Source organism: Sturnira hondurensis, unplaced genomic scaffold, assembly GCF_014824575.4.
Source record: "Sturnira hondurensis isolate 20B ecotype Veracruz unplaced genomic scaffold, ASM1482457v3 Scaffold0000473, whole genome shotgun sequence".
Taxonomy (NCBI): domain Eukaryota; kingdom Metazoa; phylum Chordata; class Mammalia; order Chiroptera; family Phyllostomidae; genus Sturnira; species Sturnira hondurensis.
The window spans coordinates 364,132-388,944 of NW_028073104.1; the positions used below are offsets into that span (position 1 = coordinate 364,132).

General features: G+C 37.9%; 1 protein-coding gene across 1 annotated transcript in view; it reads left to right on the top strand.

Moving 5' to 3' along the window:
* The window catches only part of LOC118983884 (transcriptional activator GLI3-like), a 118,297-nt gene that overhangs the window by 13,461 nt on the left and 80,023 nt on the right, over positions 1-24,813 (top strand). Inside the window, exon 2 of the mRNA XM_037041560.1 lies at positions 1,094-1,258. Within this exon, the coding sequence (XP_036897455.1) occupies positions 1,135-1,258 (124 nt within the window). The 5' untranslated portion in view covers positions 1,094-1,134. The remainder of the gene's footprint in view (positions 1-1,093; positions 1,259-24,813) is intronic.

The following is a 24,813-nucleotide window of genomic DNA, read 5'->3' on the forward strand; positions in this document are numbered from 1 at the left end:
GTTAAGAATAACTAAAAATGTTTCATCTGACATTTTAACTCTTTTAGTTCATCAAACAGTTGCTTATTTTAGCTAATTGTTGTTTCGATTGCACACAGTGGCTTTGTCTGCTAAATGTAGAAAAGAAGCAAGATGATTCAACTGAAGAAATGCCCACCATGAATGTTACAATCTAGATAGCTGGAAGAAAACATTCCAGAGAAGGTGCTTGCCATCTTTCCTTGTAGTCTTTATAGGTGTATAGCATGACTGCAAAAAAGGAAAGTGAAAATTGATGAATGATGAGTTACGGTGATTATCACATCAATGAAGCCAGTGAAAAGTGAACTAACTGAACTTGCCTTTAGCAGAGTTTTAATATTTCTTAAGTGGTTCCAGTCTTTGCTGTTGGTAGTCTTTTGACTTTCTCTAGGATTGTGAGTGTGTTGTCCTAGTAACTTTGTTTGTTTGAAAAAGTAGAACTCGAATTGACATGGCCATAAGTTTTAAGAAAGCTTAAAGAAATTGGTTTACCTAATAAATTAGGATTAAGAGGAATGTTGCAATTAAGATATTTCAGTGAGAGAAAGCAAAAATCACTGGCTTCTTTACCCAGATTATCCTCTGATTCAGAACTTTGTGTAGGGCTTGGTTTGGAGAAATTGTTGCATGCTCTTTAAAACATCTAATTAATTAAAAGCCTTCTGCTTGGAAAGTTGTCCTAATGCCCCTCTCTATAAAGTTGGGCACCTGAAGAGACATTTGTAGTTGTGGCTTAAAAGAGTGTTGTGTGACACTTGGGCTTCCCACTATAAACGCAGCTATACATTGAGATATTTAGACCATTTAATAACAAATGCCTAGTAGGAATTTGGGATAAGTCCCACATTATATACATTGTCCTCTGTTCCTCTTTTGCACATGCAGACAGAATTTGACTGGCTTGTTAATAAAACTTTGAGGCATTTTTGCAAGAAAACATGTAGGGAAGGCTCTTTTAGGTTTTGAATTTGCTAAAGCTGTAGGCACCTCCTCAGGTGACAGGGAAGTGCTTTTCAGTGAGATTTTTTTCCTACTCTTATTTGACGTTAATGGCGCCTGTTATGTTATGTAGGTGTTCCTGATACCAGACAGCTGAAGTAATGAGAAGGCATCATGGAGGCCCAGTCCCACAGCTCCCCGACCACTGAGAAGAAAAAAGTTGAGAGTTCTGTAGTGAAATGCTCTACTCGAACAGATGTCAGTGAGAAAGCCGTGGCCTCCAGCACTACTTCCAATGGTGAGCAGCCTGGGGGATTACCAGCAGCCAAACCTACAGTCATTTTTATGTTCTCTGCATTCCTTGTGAATTAAGCATCTGCACCTGGACCAGTGTTTGTTCTATAAGGGACTAAAGAAAGCAAATGAGGGTGAAGTGTGGGATGGGGTACAAGCAAGGGAGTCCAACCTGCAGCCTGTGGGTTGCATGTAGCCCAGGATGGCTATGGATGTGGCCCAATAGAAAATCATAAAATTTACTTAAAACATTATGAGATTTTTTGTTTGTTTTCATTAGTGTTTGTGTATATAATGTGTGGCCTAAGACAACTCTTTTTCTTTTAGTGTGGCCCAGAGATGCCAAAAGGTTGGACATTTCTGCTGGATGGGCAGACTTTTGTAATCTCTACTTTGACACCAAAACAACATGTTTTCTTCCCAGTTTTCTAATTTGAGATGTACATGTGATAGGTTATTTATTATAGAAAGCTCATGTTTTTGGCATTTTGGAAGTCATCTTGAGTAGTCTGGCAGGACTTCAGAATTTTTTCCATTACGCATGGAAAGTCCACACTAGTCAAAAAAGTTATTACAAAAATATAAAAGTTGCCTTTTCAAAATTAGTGACAGGATTCCTCTACCCCCAACTCTAAGTAGTCTACTTTAAAGGATTTTTGAAGTTGTTAATGGTTGAGCCTCAAGGTAAACATTAGTATCTGAGATACAGGTTTTGCTGTCGGCTTATAAAAATTTAATTTACTTAATTTGTGTTCAGAGATATCCTAGAGCCACTGTTTCTATATGCTATATTAATATTTTACACAAAGTGTTGAGAGGCATTTCAGTTCAAGCATGGAGCATTGAAAATGAATTCCAGAGCCCCTTTTGGAAAAAACAGACTGTATAGTTCAATGTTAACCTTCACTTTCTTTTCCCTGCTTCTCCACTGTGTAGGCCCTTATTGCCTTTGCGGTTTGTAGAGTTAATAGTAGCCCTGGCCTCCTTGAATTGCACTCCTCTTTTCCACATGCCCTGGCTGGCCTGTTCTCCCATTCCTGGACACTGCCTATCTGGGCATACTGATTTGCCTGAGCCAACCTGCTACCTTCCTCCTAGTGGGCTTATATTTTATTTATTCCAAGGCAGATTTTACTTGTCTGATTTACCCTTTTTTTTTTACATACAATTGGAGAGTCAGGATCTGCTTTGGGAGGTACCTGTAGCCCAGAACCATAGACTCTAAGGGCTGAACCTTCCTGACTGACTGCAGCACTGCCTGAGCTGACATTCTGAGGAGCCTGCCCCTGCTTTTTGTGCCCATCCTTGTCCATGGTGACCATGTGCTGCTCAGGTGCCCTCCTTCGGTAATGTTACCAGTGAGTGTTGCTGGCTTGACTAGGTGAGGGGTGGGGCTGGTGTTAAACATGCTGGCTAATAAGTCCTGTTTTGAATCGATCCTTAGGGAGATATATTTATGTCTTCATTAAAATAATGAATTTATGCCCTGGCTGGTGTAGCTCAGTGGATTGAGCGTGGGCTGCAAAACAAAGGGTTGCTGGTTTGATTCCCAGTCAGGGCACATGCCAGGGTTGCAGGCCTGGTCCTCAGTGGGGGCCACATGAGAGGCAACTGCACACTGATGTTTCTCTCCCTGTCTTTCTCCCTCCCTTCCCCTCTCTCTAAAAATAAATAAATAAAATCTTTAACTTAAAAAAAAGTAATGAATTTACTTTACATACATATGAAAATATACCCGTATTTCTTTCTTTATTTTTGGAGCTTATTTTAATTCAGCCAGATATTTGTGTTATTTCAATGTGATTACAGAAGGCATGATTTTCCTTTAAAAAAATCATGTGACTCTTAGTTCTTTTTTTCCTATAATTTGTAACAACCAAATTCATTATTTCAGAAGTAGAATCAGTCCATGCTGTGTTGCTTATTTGGTAATTTTTATAGCAGTTTTAAAGGAATAAGCACTTTCTGTGTATTGTGCTTTATGTGAAACATGTGAATGTATATGAGTGTATGTGGATGTTTGTGAGAGAGAACAGGTGAGAATGAGTGTGAGTTGGTAGAAGATGATGCATGATATGGAGAGCCTCTATGAACCACTGTTCTTTCTGTGAGTTTCAGCGTAGTAACAACAATAGTTTGTTTTTGTGAAAGTTCTGCTACTTCTGCAACTCCCAATCCCATACCCACATACATGCTCAGGAGGGGCTACTGCCTTGTTCTTCGGCCATTTTGATGGTAGGTTCCCCTTATGAACCCATTTAGGATGAGTAGGAACAGGAGTAACCTAACAGGCTTGTGGCAGCCAGGAAGCCACTCAAGAGCATTAGCCAAAGAAGGAGCAGCTATGATTACAAAGTTAGTCCTACAGTCTGAAATAACTAAACCAAACTCCACTGGCTTCCTACCCTGGCCAGCCTGTGCCCTTTGAAGCACTCTTGCCACTATAAATGTGTGTGAAACCTGTCTGTTTAGGGGGCAAACACTCTTCGTTAGTCAGGCTTGCAGGGCATATGCATAAATGATAGCTCTTCCAGAAGTCCTGGTAATTCTGGCCATTTATTTAATGTTCCTGTTTCTTCTGAGGGATTTATTACTTTTTATATTGGGGTAACATAAGATCTGATTCAAATAAAAGGAAAGTGGAAGTGTTGTGTTTAAATATGGATTGCATCCCTACTTGAAGATTCGAGGAAACCCAGAAAAGAAATTTAATGATGGGAAAAGTAAAAAAAGGAATATAAACCTCTTTCTTGGTGATTACTTTAGGTAGGCAAGGCTAATAATTATAATGACCTTTTTGACAGAGTACCCTGCACGTTTTGTCTAACTAGTTCATAGTCTCTTCATAGATCCAGAATCATGGTCAGGGGGATGGGATGGCCCAGCATGTTCTTTGTTCTGCAAGCGTCTACCTGGTTGCATGCTTTTCTCTGCACTCAGAATTGATCACACAGCTAGTACCTGGGCTTTGGTCCTGTGCCCCATTTGGGTTTTGGAGCTCGTGGGTGGGGTCTTTCAAAGGTTGGCACACTGTGTGTACTGGCTGTGATTGCTATGGTCATTGGTCCATTCATCTGTTCTGTCTCTGTCTCCCTTTTTCTTTTTTCTACAAATATATCAGAAGTGCGTGGATACCCGTACTGAGGCGATTCACAAAAGGAAATTAAAATCATTTGGATCCTATAGTAGGTAGTACTTGTTGCTGCTGTTTCTAGGGGGTTCTTATGCTTCCTTTACAAAGATCTGAAATTCAGGAATGTGTAAATGAAGAATGAGTTTAGACCAAGAACCAAACTACTGTCATATATCAATTTTCTCTCCTGCCCACAATTTCATGATTACAACAATACAAAAATGTTTCATTTTTGGTGCTGTTAGGTTGACTTAACTTTCTTGCCATTATGTGCTGCAATTTGTCTGATTGTGAGCTTTGTACCTCATTGTGAGCCTTCTAGCCAAACCATGCACATTCCACTGCATGTCCTTACAGATCTGTTTTCATTCTTTTCTCAGCTGAGGATCTACTCCTACAATAATAATTCATATAGAGTTTTGTTTAAACACAAACAACCAAAATGTGTGGCTCAAAAACTTTGAAAACCATTTTAAGTAAGCATTTACCTCTTAGTACTGAAATTTAAAATAACAGAAATGAAAAATTGTGTTTTAAATCTTGTATGAAAAAAAAACTATTTGATTTTTGTATATAAAGCATTAAGTACTCTTACAGGAACCACAATGTGTGTGATTCATGTGCCATAGTTAGATTTTAAGCTTTACTGTTACTTATTAAGCATAAATGACAAAAGAGAAGAAAGACATTTGGTTTTCTGAATGTTTTTTAAGTGCAGTTGTGATGAAGTGATCATTTTTGGAATCTAAAATGGTGTCTTTCACATATAAAGTGTGCACTCAACAGATTAAGTGTTATTGTTTACTTAGAAAACTGGTAATATGTTAATACTATAAGTGAAATGCCATAATAATCTCTTTGTTCCTGGTATAGATATTTAAGCCGCATGTTGTGTTTTATAAATAATAAAAGTTTTAAAATCTAGATCTTTCAATGTTTTACATATTCTCATTCTATAAAATTTTCTTCAGTGACTTGCAAACACTGACTTTTCAATTTGAAGTGTTTTGTCTCATTTTTGGCCTATGAATGTTTTTCTGAGGGAGTAATTTGATATTTCTTTTTAAAATAAAAATTGTATTTACTTAGAAGCATTCAGAATGTCAACAAAACGGCTGCAACATTTTTCTATAATTACAGAGTAGTATTCAGTTAGCATAACTATCATTTCATATAGGCTGTATCAGAGACAACTGAAGATGAAAAACTATCATTCCCACATATTACTAATTTGTGTCATGTACTAGCAAGAACCTGCTTTAAATTTCTATACCAATTTATAGCCCCCATGCTGCAGGCAAAGTTAATGGCTATTGAAAATACCACCACAACAGAGCTATCTAAAGATATGTTTGATAGTGTGTTAGCTGTACAAAAAAAAATGCTGTACAACTTAAAAACAAATCTTATACAGCCTTACATTTCAGTTTTTTTCTTTAAAAGGAGTGAGTTGTGTACTGTGGGGGCGGGGGATATGAAATACTTTATAGACAAGAAAAAAACTCCACTACAGCCAACTTAGTCATCATCATCCTCATCTTCTTCATCTTCCTTGTCTTCCCTTCTATCTTTTTCCTGCTTTTTTTCAGCCTTGGCAACTCCCTTTTTGCCACATTAGGTTTTTCTGTAGCTCAGTATGCAGCAATATCCTTTCCATATTTCTTCTTCCAGCAGGCCGCTTGTCATCTGCAGCTGTGTGATTGCACATCTCTCCTACCTACTTTGCAGCATCCGCAGTGGATAGGCCACAGTGCTCACTTCTGGTATTTGGTTGATACTCAGAGCAAAACAAGAAAAAGGCTGAAGGAGGGGTCTCTTGGGTTCATTGGGATCCCTGAACTTGTTTTTGTTTCCCCTTTAAAGGAGGTATATGAGTTGTCATTTCTCTTTCATAAAGGGCCTAGTCCACCTTTGTCATGTCTTCATACTTTCTCTTTAGCAGACATGGTCTTCCAGCTCTCTGAGCACTTCTTAGAAAACCCTGAGAAGTTGATTGAAGCATCTGGGTTCTTCTTCTCCTGGCAAGTTTGCACAAAGATAGCATATGATGACATTTTGTCTCTTGACTTAGGATCTCCTTTAATTATTTTTTTCTCATGTTTAATTATTTTTCATCATTGAGCACAGAATCATCCAGTGCCTGCCCGGCTTGCACTTGCTCAGGTTCTGTCTCCATGGAGAGCGGGCCAGCCTCCTCACTCTCTTTGCACTATCTGTTATTTCTTACTAACCTACCACTCTGCTTTTAAAAAAGAAAGACACTAATAATAAATGCATGTAGGCTGTGGTCTTGGGATCTTTTATCTTATCTGATAGTTACTAGGAACATACCTTAAAGTGATAGGCAGCTGAAATGATTATGCTAATGGTGATGCAATATAAAACCAAAATTGATAGATTCATAATGGAAAGGAAGTTCCCTGTTCACTTTGATTTATTTCAAAAAGAAAGGCTTGGTTCTTTTCTGCTTAAAAACATGTTTTGAGGGTTTTTTAAAAAGATTATTTATTTATTTATTTATTTTTAGAGAGGGGAGAAAGGAAGGAGAAAGGGAGAGAAACATCAATGTGTGGTTGCTGCCCCCGCGTTCCCTACTGGGCATCTGGCTCACAACCCAGGCCTGTGTCCTGACCAGGAATCGAACCCGTAACTCTTTGGTTCACAGGCCTGCACTTAGTCCACTGAGCTACACCAGCCAGGGCTTTTTAAGGAGAAATGGCATGGATGGTCTGTACATACATAAGTAGATATGTTATTTTTCCCCTTGAGTGTTTGGTTACTTCTTGGCCTTGCGATTTGCTTGTAAACTGTCCAGTATATAGGTATTAATTGTGATTTCTGTTGGTCTTCAGGCTGGAGTAAGATGGCTCAGTTTTGTGCAGTTTCTACTGGTAGACAGTAAGTTGTGAGTTTTTGGTTATTTGTCCCTTTAGATGTTCAACCCATGTTTTCTTGCCCATGTGTCTTTCCCTGACACATGACAGTGGGATAGAAAGGACTGTCAGATAAAATAGATTTCACATTGTAGAGTACTGGTTAGGAGCACCCACTGGCTTTGGTATCTGAAACCTTAGGTTGAGTTCTGGCAACACTAAGGGCTAGCTGTATGAGCATGGGCAATTAACTTTTCATAGTCTCAGTTTCTTTATCTGTTTACCAAGATGATAGCTCTACCCACTTTATAGATCTCTGGGAGGATTAAGCGAGGTAATGCCTGCACCATTCTAAAAGCACCTCTCATAGTAAGAGTTTATCAAATATCAGCCATTGTTATTAGAAAAAATCCTGTGGATAAGTAAAATGTTATGAATCCAAACAAAAGGATTGTGTTTTTTTGAAATATATATGAATTTTGAAATTAGGGAATAAATATTTGGCAAAACTAATTTTGAATTTGCTGGTCTCTGACAAATAGTTCAAGATGTTTCACAAATCCCAGTGTGACCACGTTTACATATCTTAAGTAAAGAATGAAACACAAAAAGTTTCTCTACCTTCCCTGTGAATGCCTTAAGCCAGAAAATAGGGAAGATAATTTTAAGAGAATTTATTTTGATTTCTTTAACCTTGAAAACTACTGTTGATTGTATGTTTTTGCATTAGAAACAACATATGCATGTCCCTTTTCTTGATAGTTTTCTGGAGTATACAGTTTACTTTCAAGTCAGTGGTATCCATTTATAGGGTGGTGTACTATATTAAAATTAGATTTTATTCTTTTAAAAGGGGATTTTTACATTTTCAAACCAATTAACTAATAATAATTTGGTTCTCCTAAGAATCCTGGCTCTCTTGAGCTCCAAACTCATGTGTCCCTGAACCCTGGGAGCCTCTGTATTTTTATTTTAGCTGAGCATATCACCTTTCCTGCAGTCACCCAGGCTTGAAACCTCATAGTCACCTTTGACCCTTTGCTCTCATGCTTCCCATGTAGAAGCCGGTTTTGAGGTCCTGGTAGATTTTCTTCTGTAATTACTGACCCATGTGTCCCTTTAGGCCAGCTACTGCACTGAGCAGTTTAGAACCTCACCACTTCATGTCTAGACAGTTAAAGCAATTTTCAATCTTGTTCATTTCATGACACACATAAACTAATTATCAAATTTCTGCAGCATACCAAAAAATACATTTTTGGCTGATCTGACAAAAATTATAGGTATAGTTTTGATTCATTCATACCAGATGACTATTTTTGTGTTGGCTGTTGTCATTTTTAAAAAATTTGACAATCTAAGGGAAGTGCCCCTGAGTAAATAGTCAGGAATTGTGTGTTTTAAAAATTCCTGTGGCATGTGGGTTGAAAATCTCTCTTCTATCCAATCACCTTGTTTTTTCTTTCACGGGACTTGTTCCTGTCAAATTAATATTTTTACTGTTTTGCTTACGCCACATCCCTCCTTTAGAACCTTCAGTGATTTCCAGCTACTTCTAAAATCTGACCCCAGTCTGACTTTCAATTTGATACGCTACTACTACCTCCTCCCCCAATATCTTTCTCTCTCTATAATTTTGTATCCTCTTGGAATTACCTAGAAACAATATATTTTTTTGTATTTTATTTTTTATTCCATTTAATAGGCTATATTTTAGTGAAGTTTTAGGTTTATAGAAAAAATTAGCAACAAGGTTCATATATACCTCACACCACTCCTACAGAATTTCTTCTATTATGAATGTTTTGCATTAGTGTGGTACATTTTTACAATTGATGAGCTAATATTGATACACTATTATTAACCTAAGTTCCACGTTTTCATTAGGTTTCACTCCTTGTGTTGTGCATTCTGTGGGTTTGACAAATATATAATGTCATGTAGCTACCATTACACTATTATGCAGAATAGTTTCACTGCCTTAAAAATTCCCTGTGCTTCATTCATTTATTTGTCCCTTGCTTCCCCATAGTGCTTAATTTTTACATTTAAGTTAGAACTTTTTGAGAGTAGTACCTTGTTTGTCTTTTCGTCAGGCTATCCCCCAACATTCTGTGTTTTGTCTTGGGAGGGCCTCAGTAGATATTAAATCAGCCTGCAGAGTACACAGGCTTGCCAGAACTTTACTCGGCTTAGTGGGGACAAGGGGCATGTGTAGCAAAGCAATAGTGTTGATGCCAGGGTTTGAACCTAGCCCTACCACTTAATTGCTGTGTAGTGTTGAGTTAATTACTTAGCATTTCTGAGGCTGGTACAGTGAGTACCCAAATGTGTTAGCTATTATTAGTAATAGGAAATAGCCTCTACTAGATATAATTTGTCAAGATTGAATTCGCTGATATCTTTCATCTTACTCCTTTTAGTACACTATCATTTGTTAATAATCTGTAAGTGGTTAAGCTGTGTAATCTGAGAGAATAGTGGGGTTGGCTAATAGTTCTAAAAATGTGGTGGGCATCAGGATGTACCTTAAACAGGCAAGCTATTAATAGAAGCTGGGATCAAGAAATAGTACCTCAGCACTGGCTGGGTAGCTCAGTTGATTAGAGCATTGTCAGGTTGGCCAATATGCCAAGTTGCTAGTTTGATCCCCAGTCAGGGCACATATAAGAAATAACCAAAGAATGCAGGTGTAAGTAGAACAACAAATTGATGTTTCTCTCTTCTCCCTTCCTCTTTCTCTATCTTTAATCAATTACAAAGAAAAAAAAGAAGAAGCAATACCTCAAACCACTTAGTCCTGAAATTGGTACCAGCTTGGATTGAAGATTCAGTTGCATTTAGGGTGTGCTTCATTGAAGTTTCTGGATGAAATCAGTAATTCTTTGCTAATAAGCTTCCCTGAGGGCTTCTTTCTTCTCTTATATATTACTATTGTGTTTATCCTCTAAAAGAACATTTCTTGGGTGCTCATATAAGTCAGGAATACAAATCAACCCCATCTTGCCAGTTTCCCAAACTTGGAAGTAAAAAGAAGCCACAGTATGATGTGCTCTGCTTGTGGAAAGTTTCTGGGTTGCCTTGATTACTTGTGATCATGTGATGTGGGTATTTCATATTTCCAGAAACAAACCGGTCAGAATCAGAAATAGCAACTGAAGAGTTGAAGCTTAGGGGCAAAATGGTGCTTGTGGGAGGACAGTCTCCCTCTGAGAAGGTAGCTCTGTGTCCTTCCATCCTTGCACCACTTTGAGCCTCAAGGTGGCAGGGGAAGGGTGGGGGAGAGAGCTTGACTTTCCAGGCAGCTCACACCCTGCTAGAGAATGCTTGGCTGAGCGCTAGGAAACAGGAGGGTCCCCGGCAGGGCAGGGAAGAAGGGGGTGATGATAAAGCAAAAACCTCATCTCCTTTACACGGAAATTTTTCCAAACCTATCATTTGTAATTTTTATTTAAAAAATGAAAAACAATCTAATTTACTCTTTTTGGTGAATAGTTCTATGAATTTTGACAAATCCATGAAATCTTGTAACCACCACCACAATCAAACAGAATAGTTCTAGCAACCCTAGAATTTCAACAACTGATTATTTTTTAAATGCAGTGTAGTAATATGTACAGTATGAGTCATCAGTAATATTAGGAAGCATTAGAACTGCAGTTAGTATTTGACTGTATTTGACTTTATATTTATTTTGTGTTTTTTTAAAAATCATGATTTTTAAGTCCTCTTAGAAGAATTACTGTTACTTTTTCCCTTTCTATTTAAATAGCTCCTGTTGCATTGTAGTAGAACTAAAATGTACTTGAACACTGTCTGGAAATACATAACCTAGTGTCTGTGCCAGAGTGAGACTTTTTTGTGTCCAATCAATGTATTGTTTCCTTTCAGGCTAATTTAAAATGCCATTTTATACTTAAAACTACAAGGCAGTCATATTAATGAGAGTTTTGTTGTTGTTGTTTTGCTAGTATGAATTAAGTGCACAAGATGGTTAGAATCAGAACATTTAATACAGTTCTAACCTAGAAGAAAAATATTAAAGGCTTTAAGCCTGCCTTCCTTCCTTCCTTCCTTCCTTCCTTCCTTCCTCTCTCTCTCCCCTCTTTCTCTTTCTCAGTTTTTCCCTAACTACCCTCCCTTCCTTCCTTCCCTTTTTTGTAATACCATTCTTTTCTCCTTTACTTTTATAGACAGGACTTCATCTCAGGTACGGGATATTTTTGTATAAAAGTTATTCCTGGTCTGACTTTGGCTGCTGTTTTTAAGCTGGTGTTTTTTTTCTTTCTCACCTCCCCCCTCCTTTCCCCCACCCCTTTCTTTGACTCCTCTCTTCTTGGTCTCTTTCTTTTTTCCCCCCTTTAGTGTTAGAAAGTTGAGTTCCATCCCAATTACTAAATCTTAGGAGACCATTCCCACATGGTTCTGTAAATGGTAGCTTCATCCCGCGTTCTTTCATCTCTTCCCCTGCTCTCTGGCTTGACAGTTGAAAAGGTCTGACTGTGCCACACAATGGTTTGATTGGTTTCTCTGGGGGAGACTTTCCCTGCCTCATCATTCGCCAGGCAGGTGGACCAGAAAGTCTCTTGATTCTTTTGTTGCCTCGTAAAGTCCGAGGTCTTTGACTGAATAAATCCGTCGTCATGGGATAATTTACTAAAAAGGAGCCTGAAAGATGTGAGAGAAAAGCCTCACGACTTGGGTGCTGCATTAATGAAATAACGGAGCCTTGGAGTTTGCAATTGAAAAATCACCAGGAATGCAATGGGTGGAGACAGGCTTCTTTTATTTCCCATAATAAACTTTTAGTTCTATCATTTAAAGCATGTGTGTCCCTTTGCTCACCGGCTAGCCTGAGTGTGTTTGCATTTGTATCCATGTTTAAGGGGACAGTCCCCATCCAGCTGTAAGCTGGATGGGCACTGTGTCTAGTTAGTCATTAGATTATTACTAGTGGATGGAAAGAATTCCATATGACAGGACTAAGGTTGAGTTAACACAGGACGAAAAGTAATTTACAGATAGGCTGTCCCCAGCCATCTTTGTAGTCCCTGATAAGGTTTCATTTCAGAATGGATAGGCGACATTTCCACTTACGGGCCCATTCTGCGACACCTGTGATAACAGCTTCGGGATCCTAATTGAAATTGGTTTCAAAATGGATTTTCACTTTTCTCTGTCTGTGGAAAATATTGAATGGACTCAGAGCTGCCACAGAGAACCCTGGACCTTGGAAAATGGAGCGGGAAGCTAGGGTCATCTTTCATAACGGTGTCGATGATATGACAGTTTTGTTATCTGTCTTATTAATGAAATCATTGATCACCTGATGAGGAAGATAATGAACTATGTTTTACCAGCGTTCACAAAGCTCATTTAGATTCGTATTACAAATAAGGAGGGGGAAAGCCTAAACACTAGTGGACTAAAGTAGTAAAGGTCAATTAAAACTTTTCATTCCCAAAGTGACCATTTCATATCAGAACATTGTGAGTGATTGCTGTCTAAGTGTTTTAAAATGATCAAAGCCAACATTGTATTCAAGGACTATCTTTTTTGGCCATGTAGCACTTTTAGTAAAAACTCATTGAGTGAATCAGAAGTAGAAGGGGTAGTTCTGAACTGTGTAACTGTTTTGTAATGGGGAGAATGGAGAAAAAATATTCACAGATCCTCTCCTCCCCATAATAGTGAAGGGATCTGGGGCTTGCCCTGGTAGGCATGGTGGGTAATGAAGACCAAACAAAGAAAAATAGCATATCTTCTATTCCTTTCTTAAAATGCTCTGGGAATCCTAGTAAGACCGGAATTGGGTTTGGATTTAACCAGGTGACTCTATTGTTTGTTGTTGGGCTGCTCTGGAATGTACTGTCTTGTCTGTACCTCTCCAAGGAGAGAAAAAGATGCAGATGACTTCTCACGTTTCATGGTGAATTGTATTCCTGGATGTTTCACCTTTCTCAGTGCCAGCAAGGATCAATTCAGTCCTATCAAAGCTTTAAAGAGGAGCTGTGATCAAAGGATCTAATCTCTGGTGATTGATTAGGAACAGACGTTCTGGGGAATTTGGCCTTTTCTAATAATTTCAAATTCATTAGTGTCTAACATTAGGGCAATTAGCTCTTAATCCACAAAATTACAAAAATGAATGATATGGAATTGTATTTGCCTTCTGGATGTGTGTCTATTTTTAAGTTTATTGGAACCATGCCTACATTGTATAAGCAACCTTTCCTTTTGAGTATACTACAAAGGAAAAGAATTCTGTGTATAAACTGGGTTAAGTACTTTGGAATTCTACATAGAAATTGGGACAATATTCAGCAATGAGAAAATTTACAGTTTCCAAAGCAGTTTAGTCATATATTGGTAATTATGTATTAGTTAGTCATTAAATATATTTAAATATTGTATTACCTTGGAAATTTCAGATTTTAATAATCCTAAATTATTTTGAAGCAGGACAATTTCTATTTAAATTATCTTTAAAAATTCTAAATTATTTTAAAATTCTATAATTATTTTTATGGAACTATTTAACATTCTCGTATTGTCATTCAAAAATAAAAGCAATTGTATTCTATAATAAGATGTGACAAATCTTAGAACTAGAGAAGATGCACATTGGAAGGAAATAATAAAAAGGAAGAGAAAACAAGATGTCTCTTTTTGGAAGTCCTCTTGACTGTAGGGATTGAGAGCGAAAGCATTAGAAAAAAATATATTTTGGAAGGCACTGGAGCCCAAGAAAGGAAAGTTGAGTAGGAAATGGAGAATGTAAATTATTATTAAAGTTACTATTACTTCTTATATTTTACTATTGGTTTTCAAAGACTATTGCTTCATGCTTGCTTATAGCTAATTCCTTTAACAAAAAACATCATTTTGAGAACTGTCCTCTGACTAGGACTGATAAATGTATTTGTAGTCTTCAATGAGCATCTGAAGGGATGAAATCATTCAAATGAACATTTGCAAGAGGATGGTGAGGCAATTAACAGTACTCAGGTTTAATGGATGTCGAAGATTCCACTTTGACAGAATATTTTTGTTTTATTGTCAGTGATAAAAAAATAATCCCAGACCTTTGCCTATAACTGCAAGAGAACTTCCAGAAAGAGTACAACAATATCATAGTTAAATAATGAATTTTTAGAAAAGGAAACGTTTTCTAATATTTCAATGACGATTTCTTCCAAGCATTTAACTACTAATACACAGCGACCCATTTCACATTAAGTTAAAGTCAAATCTTTCTTTGAAAAATGTGTTGGCTTATTTTCAAATGCTGCAAGTTTCAGAGCAGTAGAAAAGTTCCTCTCCTATAAATGTTGACAGCAGTTCCGGTGGAGGCTAACAGTGTTTTATAAATAGAGTTTGCTTAGCAGAAACCATATGTATGCCTAGTGAAATAACCTCACATTTATTTATGTTTTGATTTATAGGAAACATGTGCCCCTTGACAAAGCCTTGGGCTCTTTTCCACAATTAAAGGAATTATACTTGAAAAAAATAGCTACCATCTTAATGGGAAACTTTTTCACATAAATTCAAAGTACTTTCTTTGATCAGTTTCACACAAATTGAGAATATTTTCATCCACGAGTTTGACCTCCAAAACTGAGTGAATTGAAAAAAAGTGATGCTTATAAATATATTCTCTAAATACATGTATTGGTTGAAAATTGAGGAATTCGAGGATTAAAAAAGCTGGGTACTATGAAAGAGGCACTGTGCATTTTTCCAGCAGGACCATTTCTATTGTTACTTCTTGTTGCTAGTGACTAGTGTTGGTGTGGCACAAGGTAGTACTTACTCCTTTTTAAATTGTTTAAATTTTTTATACTGAAGAGGGGAAACATGACCTATATGTACTTATTGCTGGACTTTTCATTTGCCTATCTGAAAAGTATCTACATCTTGATTCTCTTTACTGCAACGACAGATGATAAGGAAAGGGAGATAAGAAGGCTGTTTGCAAATCTCCTCTTTGTATTTTGGAAGGAAAATTTAGTTAAAATAACTGCTTTTTGTTTATTACTCTTTCAAAAAGTTTAAGGTTGGGAGTAAGTTGTTGAAAAGAACAATCCTTTCTTACTTTAAGAAAGAAGTGGGGGGCGGGCAGGGTTGGGAATATAGGACAGAAACCTGTACTTGAACAAGAATTAAATAAAAATTATATTAAAAAAAAGAAGAAAAAGAAAGAAGTGGTTATATTAGCTGGGGCCACACTTCAAAATACTGTTTTTGCACTATTCTAGACTAAAGATACATGTCTAGATGTTATATTAATGGTCTTCACACTAGTAGGGGTAAAAACAAAACACTGTTTTTTCACTGTTCTAGACCTCAGATAAATGTCTAAATGTTATATTAATGGTCTTTACACTACTAGGGGTAAATTGGGGCAGGGAGAAAGTCAGTGTTTAAATATAGAAACTTACTAATACATGGGCAAACTAGTGATACAAGTACAAATCTTACATATATGTACTAGTAATAATTTTGTACCTTGTTTTTTTGTTGTTGTCCATGCTATATTTTTAAAGTCAGGCTTATGGAAGTATACCTTATATTCAGTAATATTTGCTGTTTTAAGTTGTTTATTTCTATGAAATTTAAAAATGTATTATATTGATTATGCTTTTACAGTTGTTGTTTTTTCCTCCGCTTTGTTCCCCTCCGTCCTCCCCCTGCCCCCGCATTCCCCCACCTTAGTTCATGTCCATGGGTCATACACATAAGTTCTTGGGCTTCTCCATTTCCCATACTATTCTTAATCTCCCCCCTGTCTATTTGTACCTACCATTTATGCTTCTTATTCCCTGTACCTTCCCGGCCCCCCTGTTCTCCCCATCCCCTTCCCCACTGATAACCCTCCATGTGATCTCCATTTCTGTGATTCTGTTCCTGTTCTAGTTGTTTGCTTTGTTTTTTTTTTTTTTTTTTAGGTTCAGTTGTTGATAGTGGTGAATTTGTTGTCATTTTACTGTTCCTATTTTTTATCTTCTTTTTCTTAGATAAGTCCCTTTAACATTTCATATAATAAGGGCTTGGTGATGGTGAACTCATTCAACTTGACCTTATCTGGGAAGCACTTTATCTGCCCTTCCATTCTAAATGATAGCTTTGCTGGATAGAGTAATCTTGGATGTGGGTCTTTGCCTTTCGTGACTTCAAATACTTCTTTCCAGCCCCTTCTTGCCTATAAGGTTTCTTTTTCGAAATCAGTTGATAATCTTATAGGAACTCCTTTGTAGGTAACTCTCCCCTATTTTCTTGGTGCTTTTAAGATTTTCTCCTTATATTTAATCTTGGGTACTGCAATTATGATGTGCATTGATGTGTACTTCCTTGGGTCAAACTTCTGTGGAACTCTCTGAGCCTTCTGGACTTCCTGGAAGTCTATTTCCTTAACCAGATTAGGGAAGTTCATTATTATTTCGAATAAGTTTTCAATTTCTTGCTATTCCTCTTCTCCTCTGGCACCCCTATGATTCGGATGTTGGAATGTTTAAAGTTGTCTTGGAGATTCCAAAGCCTCTCCTAATTTTTTTTTGAATTCTTGTTTCTTAATTCTGCTCTGGCTGAAGGTTTACTTCTTCCTTCTGGTCTAAACTGTTGATTTGAGTCCCGGTTTTCTTCCCATCACTTTTGGTTTCCTGTATACTTTTCTTTATTTCACTTTGCATAGCCTCACTTTTTCCTGTTTTGTGACCATACCCAGCTATTTTGGTGAGCATCCTGATTACCAGTGTATTTTTTCTAAATAATATTTTATTTATTTATTTTTAGAGAGAGAGTAAGTGAGGGAGAAAGAGAGAGAGAGAAACATCAATGTGTGGTTACTTCTAATGCACCCCATACTAGGGACCTGGCTTGCATCCTAGGCCATGTGCCCTGACTGGGAATCAAACCAGTGACCCTTTGGTTTGCAGGATGGTGCTCAGTCCACTGAGCCACAGCAGCCAGGACCTGATAACCAGTATTTTGAACCCTGTATCTGCTAGGTTTGCTATCTCTTCTTCATCTCTTAGTTCTATTTTTTGAGCTTTGATCTATTCTTTCATTTGGGCCATATTTTTTTGTCTTGGCTTGCTGTTATGTAGTAAGGGGTGGAGCCTTAGGAATTGCCAGGGAAAGGCAACCTGTGTTGCTACTTTGTGGCTCTATATGTTGGGGAGGGGTCTGAGAGAGAACAATGCCACCGGCTTGGTTCTTGGCCGTCTTTCAGTCAGTTCCCCTGTTACTCACAGGCAGATTGGGCCCTTCTGGTGCTGATTCCCAGAAGAGAAGGTTTGTTTACATTCTAGCACTCTGTGGGTCTCTCCAAGGAACTCTGCTGGGAGGCTGGGAGTTTCTCACTCTGCAACCCCCACAGGTTTTTCCAGTCAGATGCTTTGAAGATGTTTTGAGGTTATATTTCCCTGCCCTGGAGTCCTGGGTTCCACAGTCTGTCTCGCTCCCCAGTTGTTCCTCCTTGTTTATCTGTATGCAAATGTGGGTCTGCCCAGTCTGGCAGCCATCACCTTGTCTGCCCTGGTCCTCCAGCCACCACCTTGCAGTGAGTCCTCTGCCCTAGCTGCCTGTCTTCATCCCTCCTACAGGTCTGGGTGAATGTTTCTTCTTTAGCTCCTTGGTTGTCCAACTTCATTACAGTTCAGTTTTCTGGCACTTCTGGTTATTTTTGTTTTTAAATTTGTTGTCATTTTTTTGGTTGTTCTAGGAGGCACAGTGTATCTACCTATGGCTCCATCTTGGCTGGAAGTCTCTATGTGTGCCTTGTTTTAATATTTCGGGGTAGTATTTTTCATTTTTAAATGCAAGTAAGAGATATATACTTAAAAAGTTAATTTTTTATAGACAGTTTTTCTCATGAAGGTGATGTTTCTAAATTTTAGGACAGTCTCGCTCCTGCCTCTGTGAAGTCAAAAAGAAGTACATTAAAAAAGTTATTTTTCAGTTACAGTTGACATTCAATATTATATTAGTTTCAGTTTATATCATAATGGTTAACATTTGTATAACTTACCAAGTGATCCCCTCAATAGGTCTAGTACTAACCTGGCATTACTTATTGTTATTATAGTGTTGTTGAGTATTCTCCATTCTGTATTTTATTTTATTTTTTAAAGATTTATTTATTTATTTATCTTTAGAGGGGAAGGGAAAGAGAGAGAAAGAGAAATATCAATGTATGGTTGCCTCCCGTGAGTTCCCTGCTTGGAACTGGCCTGCAACCCAGGTATGTGCCCTGACTGGGAATCGAACCGTGATCGTGTGGTTCGCAGGCCCGCGCTCAATCCACATGCTGTATTTTATACATGGAGAATAGTTACTGCTGATTTGTACTTCCTAATTCTCTCACCTTTTTTTCACCCCACCTCCCCCCCAGTTCCCCCTTCCACCTGGAAATTATTGGTTCAGGAACAAGTACCAATGACCACAGTAGCAGCTACCTCAAGCCCAAAATGGCAGCTAAGAGGAATGAACCATTTTATGCATAAGGGGGTTTATTTAGCAATCCAGGAGCCCTTGAGAGGTTGGTGGATGGGTTTAGAATATGGGCCAACCCCTGGAAATTATTTTATGCAGTACTTTATAGGCATGTGCCTATTCCCTCATTGTTCAGGTTCTTTTTCTTTTTTTCCTGGTACTTTTCTCTCTTTAGAGTTGATTTTAGAGGGACAGAGGAAGAGAGAGAGAGATGGAGAGAAAGAAACATTGATTTGTTGTTTCATTTATGTATGTATTCATTGGTTGCTTGTATGGGCAAATTGTTTCATCCCTGAGTGGGGATGAAACCCGAAGTCTGGGCATATTGGGACTACACTAACTAACTGAGCCTCCCGGTAAGGACTGTTCAGGTTCTTAGAGATTCATGCTTTAGTATTTGCTAGAGGTACTGGTCTTCAAGTAGGTTTTGGGGCTCTAACTTTCTTTAAGAAATTACTGATTGAATGATTAGAATTGCTCTTTGAAGGAATGATTATTCATGTGAAGAGAGATCATGAAACTAAATCTTTCTCATTTAAAATGTGATGTGGTAACCACAGATATGACCCAGCTTACTTTATACAGGCTGCACAGTAAGGATTCCAGATATTCCACTTGCATATCATTTACATTGATTTAGAGAGCCCTTCCCCTCAAAAGCTCAGTTCCTAGTACATTCACTTTAAGTTCCCTATGAAGTCTAAAGAACATAAAATGACAGAAAATATGTCAGGTAAATAAGAGGAGCTTGAAAGATTGAGTTAATATAATCTTAGTTTAGAAAGGGAAGTCCACAATACTTCTTAATTTGTATAAATTGCATGTACACATCTTCTTGGGTTAAAGGCCACTGAAGATTTTGTTTCAGCCAAAATGTTACATTGTAAAGTTAAAAACATCCCAGATATTTTGAAGGGCATTCTTATAGTTATCCATTTCAGATGCAAAAGCTGGAAGATTTTTTGCCTGATTTTGACTGACTTGCTAATAATTACAGGTAGTTGCCACAAAAGCAATAGATCCATTGAAATCTGAGATGTGTGTGTCCTGGATTTAGACCTGGTGTAGTCCATTACTGACCTGACTTGCTGCACTTATCTTCTGGGAGTACGTGAGCATGGAATGTAATTAGGACTGCTAGGGCCATTTTGACATTTGTGTGACTAACTCTTTTTCCCAGACCATGGCCCTCTTTTAAATTAAACATCCTCATAGAATGCTCTTCATTGTTTTCTGTTTTGCATCTGGTTTGATGCAGTTACATTTCATCACAGCTTCACTGAGAGCTTTTGCAAATTTCTTTGATGCTAATTTAGTTGCTTTAAACTCTTTGGAGTAGAAAAAAGAAACAAAACCAAGAGTACAATAAACTTTGATTACCAGGCTCCTAAACACTGAATCTCTCTAGTAACTCATATTTGTCATTATTTTTTGAGAATGGAATTTATAGGTGGAAGCTGGGGAGCATTGTTACTGTTGCTGTTTAGATACAAAGGAAAGGTGCAGAGCCAGGGGCCAGAAGCCCTTTATGGACTTGGAAAATGCTGCATTTCCCAGGATACCTTGAAAAGCTGTATGTTCTAAGGAAGATGAGGCAGTTCATTTTACAGAAATTTTTAAAAATGCATTTTAGAAAGCATTTCAGTGAAATTGGAACCTAAAGGAATACAAGGAATGAAGCTCATCTCTGACTCAACAGCTAGGCAGCCTGCTCTCCATATCCTGAGACCTTAGAACTCCCTATACTATCTCAGCTTTACTCTCTCTTAAGCTTTTATTTTGTTTACCTTTAAGGGAATGAATGCTTATTGGGAAATTCAGAAATGCGTAAAGAAAGACATGAACATGTCCCAAAATCTCACCACCCAGAGATAACCTTTGTTAACATTTTGGTATATTTCAGTTTTTTTTCTTCATTTTCTTGCTTTTTCCTTCCTTCTTTCCTTCCTCTCTCCCTCCCTCCTTCCCTCCTCCCTCCCTTCTTCCCTCCCTCCCTCTCTTCCTTCTGTGTTAATTATATTTCAAAAGAGAGAGAGAGAAAGAGACAGGACAACTAAATGCAATGTGGCATCCTGGATGGGATTTACCTTTTACCACTTGATGTGGAATCTACTTGATTTCTTTTTTTTTCCCCATTTTTTTATTTAATTATTTTTCAAGTATCACTTGATTTCTTTTTTGCTCCCCTATCTAGCACTGCACTGTTCAGTGCAGTAGCCATTGGCAACATGTGGCTGTTAGAACCCTTGAAATGTAGCCAGGCCAACTTCAGACATGCCTTCAGGGCTGTGACAGTGGCAGGACAGAGAGTGTGAGGCACACGGCATTCACTCCATAAGGCGTGTGGCTCTTCAGCTGCCATCTTTGGTGAACCAGGACCCCAGCTGGCACCTGCCTCAGACATCCTCAGCCATCGCTTCTCAGTCAAGCCCTTTGCAGGGGCTAGAAGTCTCCTCTCTTTTCATTTTTATGGCATGTAGTACAAGTTCAGGTAGCATATGCCGGGGCATTTATCATGTCAGGTACTACTCTTCTCTAACTTAACTTCAAAGGTGATATAATCTCTTCAGCTGATCCTCTGTCATTGGACGTTTAAGTTTTTTCCCCCCAAATTGTAAATAAGGATGTGTTGAATATCCAAAAAACAAACAAACAAAAAAACCCCAAAACAAAACTAATTTGTGTTTTGAAGTTATCTTACCAAATTAGGTCTAAAAATGTAAGGACTTTTGTATCTATCAAATGTTCATGAGTGCTTATTTTCAGAGACACTTGTCAACGTTAGTGTGAAATATTTTAAAGAAAATATGATAGGTGAAAAGTTCACCATGTTTATAAAATTTTAATTGAAATATAATACACAGATAGAAGTGTACTTGGCATATGTAATCAGCTTGATAAATTTCTTAAAGTGAGCTCAACATGTACACCAGCTATCAAGAAGGAAGCACTACCAGTCCCTCTCGTGAGAGGTGAAGGCCCTCTTATGTTCGTCCTCCTCGTAGAAGAAGGGCTTGCTCTGCTTATTCTACTGCTAATGGGCATTTGGGTGGTTTCCAGTATTTGGCTGTTAGGAACATGGTACCTGTCTTGGTGGACCTGTGTACACATTTCTTTGGGTACATATCAAAGAGTAAAATGACTGCATCATAGTAAATGCATATACTTAGCTTTAGTTGATATCTCCTAAGAGTTTTCCCAGGGGGTTGTAGAGAATTGCTCCTCATTCTTGCCCAAACTAGGTCTTTTCTGTATTTTTTATTTTAGCCCTTCTGTTGACTGTGTAATGGTATTTAATTCTGGTTTTAATTTGTCCCTTATGAATGAGTGAGTAAAGAATCTTTTTAGATGTTTTTTTTTTCCATTTGAACATACTTCTTTGTGAGGTGTCTATTGAGGTCTTTTTAAAAATTTTTTTGGTTTTTAATGACTGAAACAAAAAAGATCTAAAATTGCAACTTCTGAAAGAACCATTTGTTTTTGCTGGTCTTGTACTTCTTTTTGAACTCAAATTTGGCCTACCTTTGGGCCTTGAGTTTCAGAGAAGGATCTCTGAAGGCAACCTTCATGATGGCAGTTTTGTGCAAGGGGATATCCACAGAATAACTTGTTGGCATGAGGTCATGGTAGTTATAAACTTTTGCAAAAGACTTGATCTTTGAGCTTTTGGCGATTTTCTTCTTGCAGAGATAGAATCAATTCCAGCCACCAGATCATGACTTTAGGTGCAGTTTGAGGGGTTGCCATTTCAGTGTTCTTCACGATGACCGCTTTGTGACCGGTCGGGACCCGCGCCACCTTCCAGGGATTCATACATTTGCTCATTCTAACAGCAGCCACTCCAGCCTACAGCAGAAAAGAACTGCGCTTCCTCTAACATTTTACTCCAGGGAGAAAGTGATACCGAAGTCTTCTTTTTAAAATGTGTACCTCTTTGGGGATAAATTATTGTATTTTAGTTCTGTCACTGATTTGAAATGATAACTGTGATATTATGGTTTATAAGAAATGTATTTGGTCCTTCGGATGACCAAAATATGTTTCTCATATGTATTTGGTCTTCCTTCATAGTTTCTGACTGACAGCTCCCAGAGCCCTTGGAATTTTTTAAGTGTTGAGTTATAAAGGTCTTTTGTTATGTTAATAAGGTGACTTTTGGAAGGCACCTAAGGATGGGCCAATGGAGCTGATCCTTTAATTATAGGGTTGGAACTGTCAGTCTCACCCCAGACCCAGGGGGAGGAGGGTGGGGATGAGGGTGGGTGCGTGGGGTGTAATGCTGTGTGGCTAGAGGTTAAATCAGTCCCTAGTTACCAATGATTTATTTATTTATTTATTTTTAAAGCTATTTTATTGATGATGCCATTACAGTTGTCCCAGTCCCCCCTTCACTCCCCTCTGCCCTGCACACCCCTCCCCCACCATTCCCCCCAGTTACCAGTGATTTAATCATCATGCCTCTGCATTGACGCATCCTTAAAATCCACAAGGACAGAGTTCAGAGAGCTTCCTGGTTAGTCAGCATGTGGAGGTGAGAGTGACCACATGGAGAGGGCATGGAAGCTCTTCGTCCTTTGCCCGTGTCTTATCCCAGGCATCTCTTCCATCTGACTGTTCCTAAGTTACAGTAAGTAAAATGTTTCTCTGAGTTCTGTGAAGCGCTCTAGCAAATTAATTGATCCAGAGGATGGGGATTTGGGGAACCTCTAGTATAGGTAAAAGCCTGGACTTATCATCTGGTACCTGAATTCTTAACCTGTGGAACCTGATGCTATCTCTAGATAGACAGTGTCAGAATTTATTTATTTATTTATTTTTCTCATAAATAAATTCTCATACATCCTGCTGACTTACAGAGAATTGTTTGTTTTGTGTCTGGGATCCTTCCCCCCTCCCACCCCCCCACACCAGAACACCTAAAAAAAATACCTCTATCTGACACTCCCCTGCCTTAATATATTTTCTAGCTTGTTTTTCTTAACTGTTTTATCCTATGGACCTGTCTGTTCTTTAGCTAGCACCATCTTTTCTCCCATGTTTTAACATACACATGTTATCTGATGGTATACATTATCATTTATTATTATTTCTTTTTAAATGCTTCTTGGCTCTTTTTCAGTTTCTGTCTTTTAGGTGAACTTTAGTAACATCTTTCTGGAATTCTGTTGTTTATGACTTCATGCATATGTACTAAAAGTATGAAAACCTGGGTGGATGCAATCAGTTTCAGAGTAGTGGTTACCTCTGGGAGGAAAGTAAAGAAGGAATAAGATTGGGGAGGGTTCAAATGTACCTGTATCATCTTTAAAGAGAAACATGGCAAAGTTTAATGTGTTAAATCTGGCTGGTGGTTATCTTAATGTCACTTAATGTTATTCTCTGAAATATGTCATGATTAAAAGATGCTCTTTTGAATTTCATTTGAAATTATATTCAGCCAGCTTATCTAGGCTGTATTGTAATTATATTGGCTGTAACAAAAAGTCTCAATTGTTTTCTGCCTCATTCTCATAAGGTTACTCTTTTCCCAGACATTCATCAAAGCATACACAAATGCACAAATTTGGTGTCCTGCATTCATCTTCAGAATTTTTTTTTCCTTTAAATCTGTCACTTATAAGAAAATATGTAGGAAATAACAGTTGGAAAGACCTAACAGGTGTTTGCTTACTTTTTACCTTTTATACTTTAACATGTTCTGGGAGCAATTTAGTTTTTCTTTTGTTTCTTCTGTCTTGAATTGAAAGTTTCAGGTACATTGATAAGTACTTGAGTTAATGTAAATACCACTGGTATTTTCTCAAGAAAATTAACGTGTTCTGGTTTCTCTGTAACAGGCTGCAGTTTTATCAAGTTTCCCCTGTCTTCCCCATGTTCGTAGTGATTTTTTCCACTGCAATAATCCAAATGCAAGGGTTAGGAATTAGGAGTTGTTTCAGATTCTTTGTTATTTGTTTATTATTGTTGTTATTGGGAGACCATTGATGGCAGCAGAAATGGTCAAAGGAATATTAGCACTCTTGTTTTTGATCTCAAGTTACCTACCTTAACCTTGGG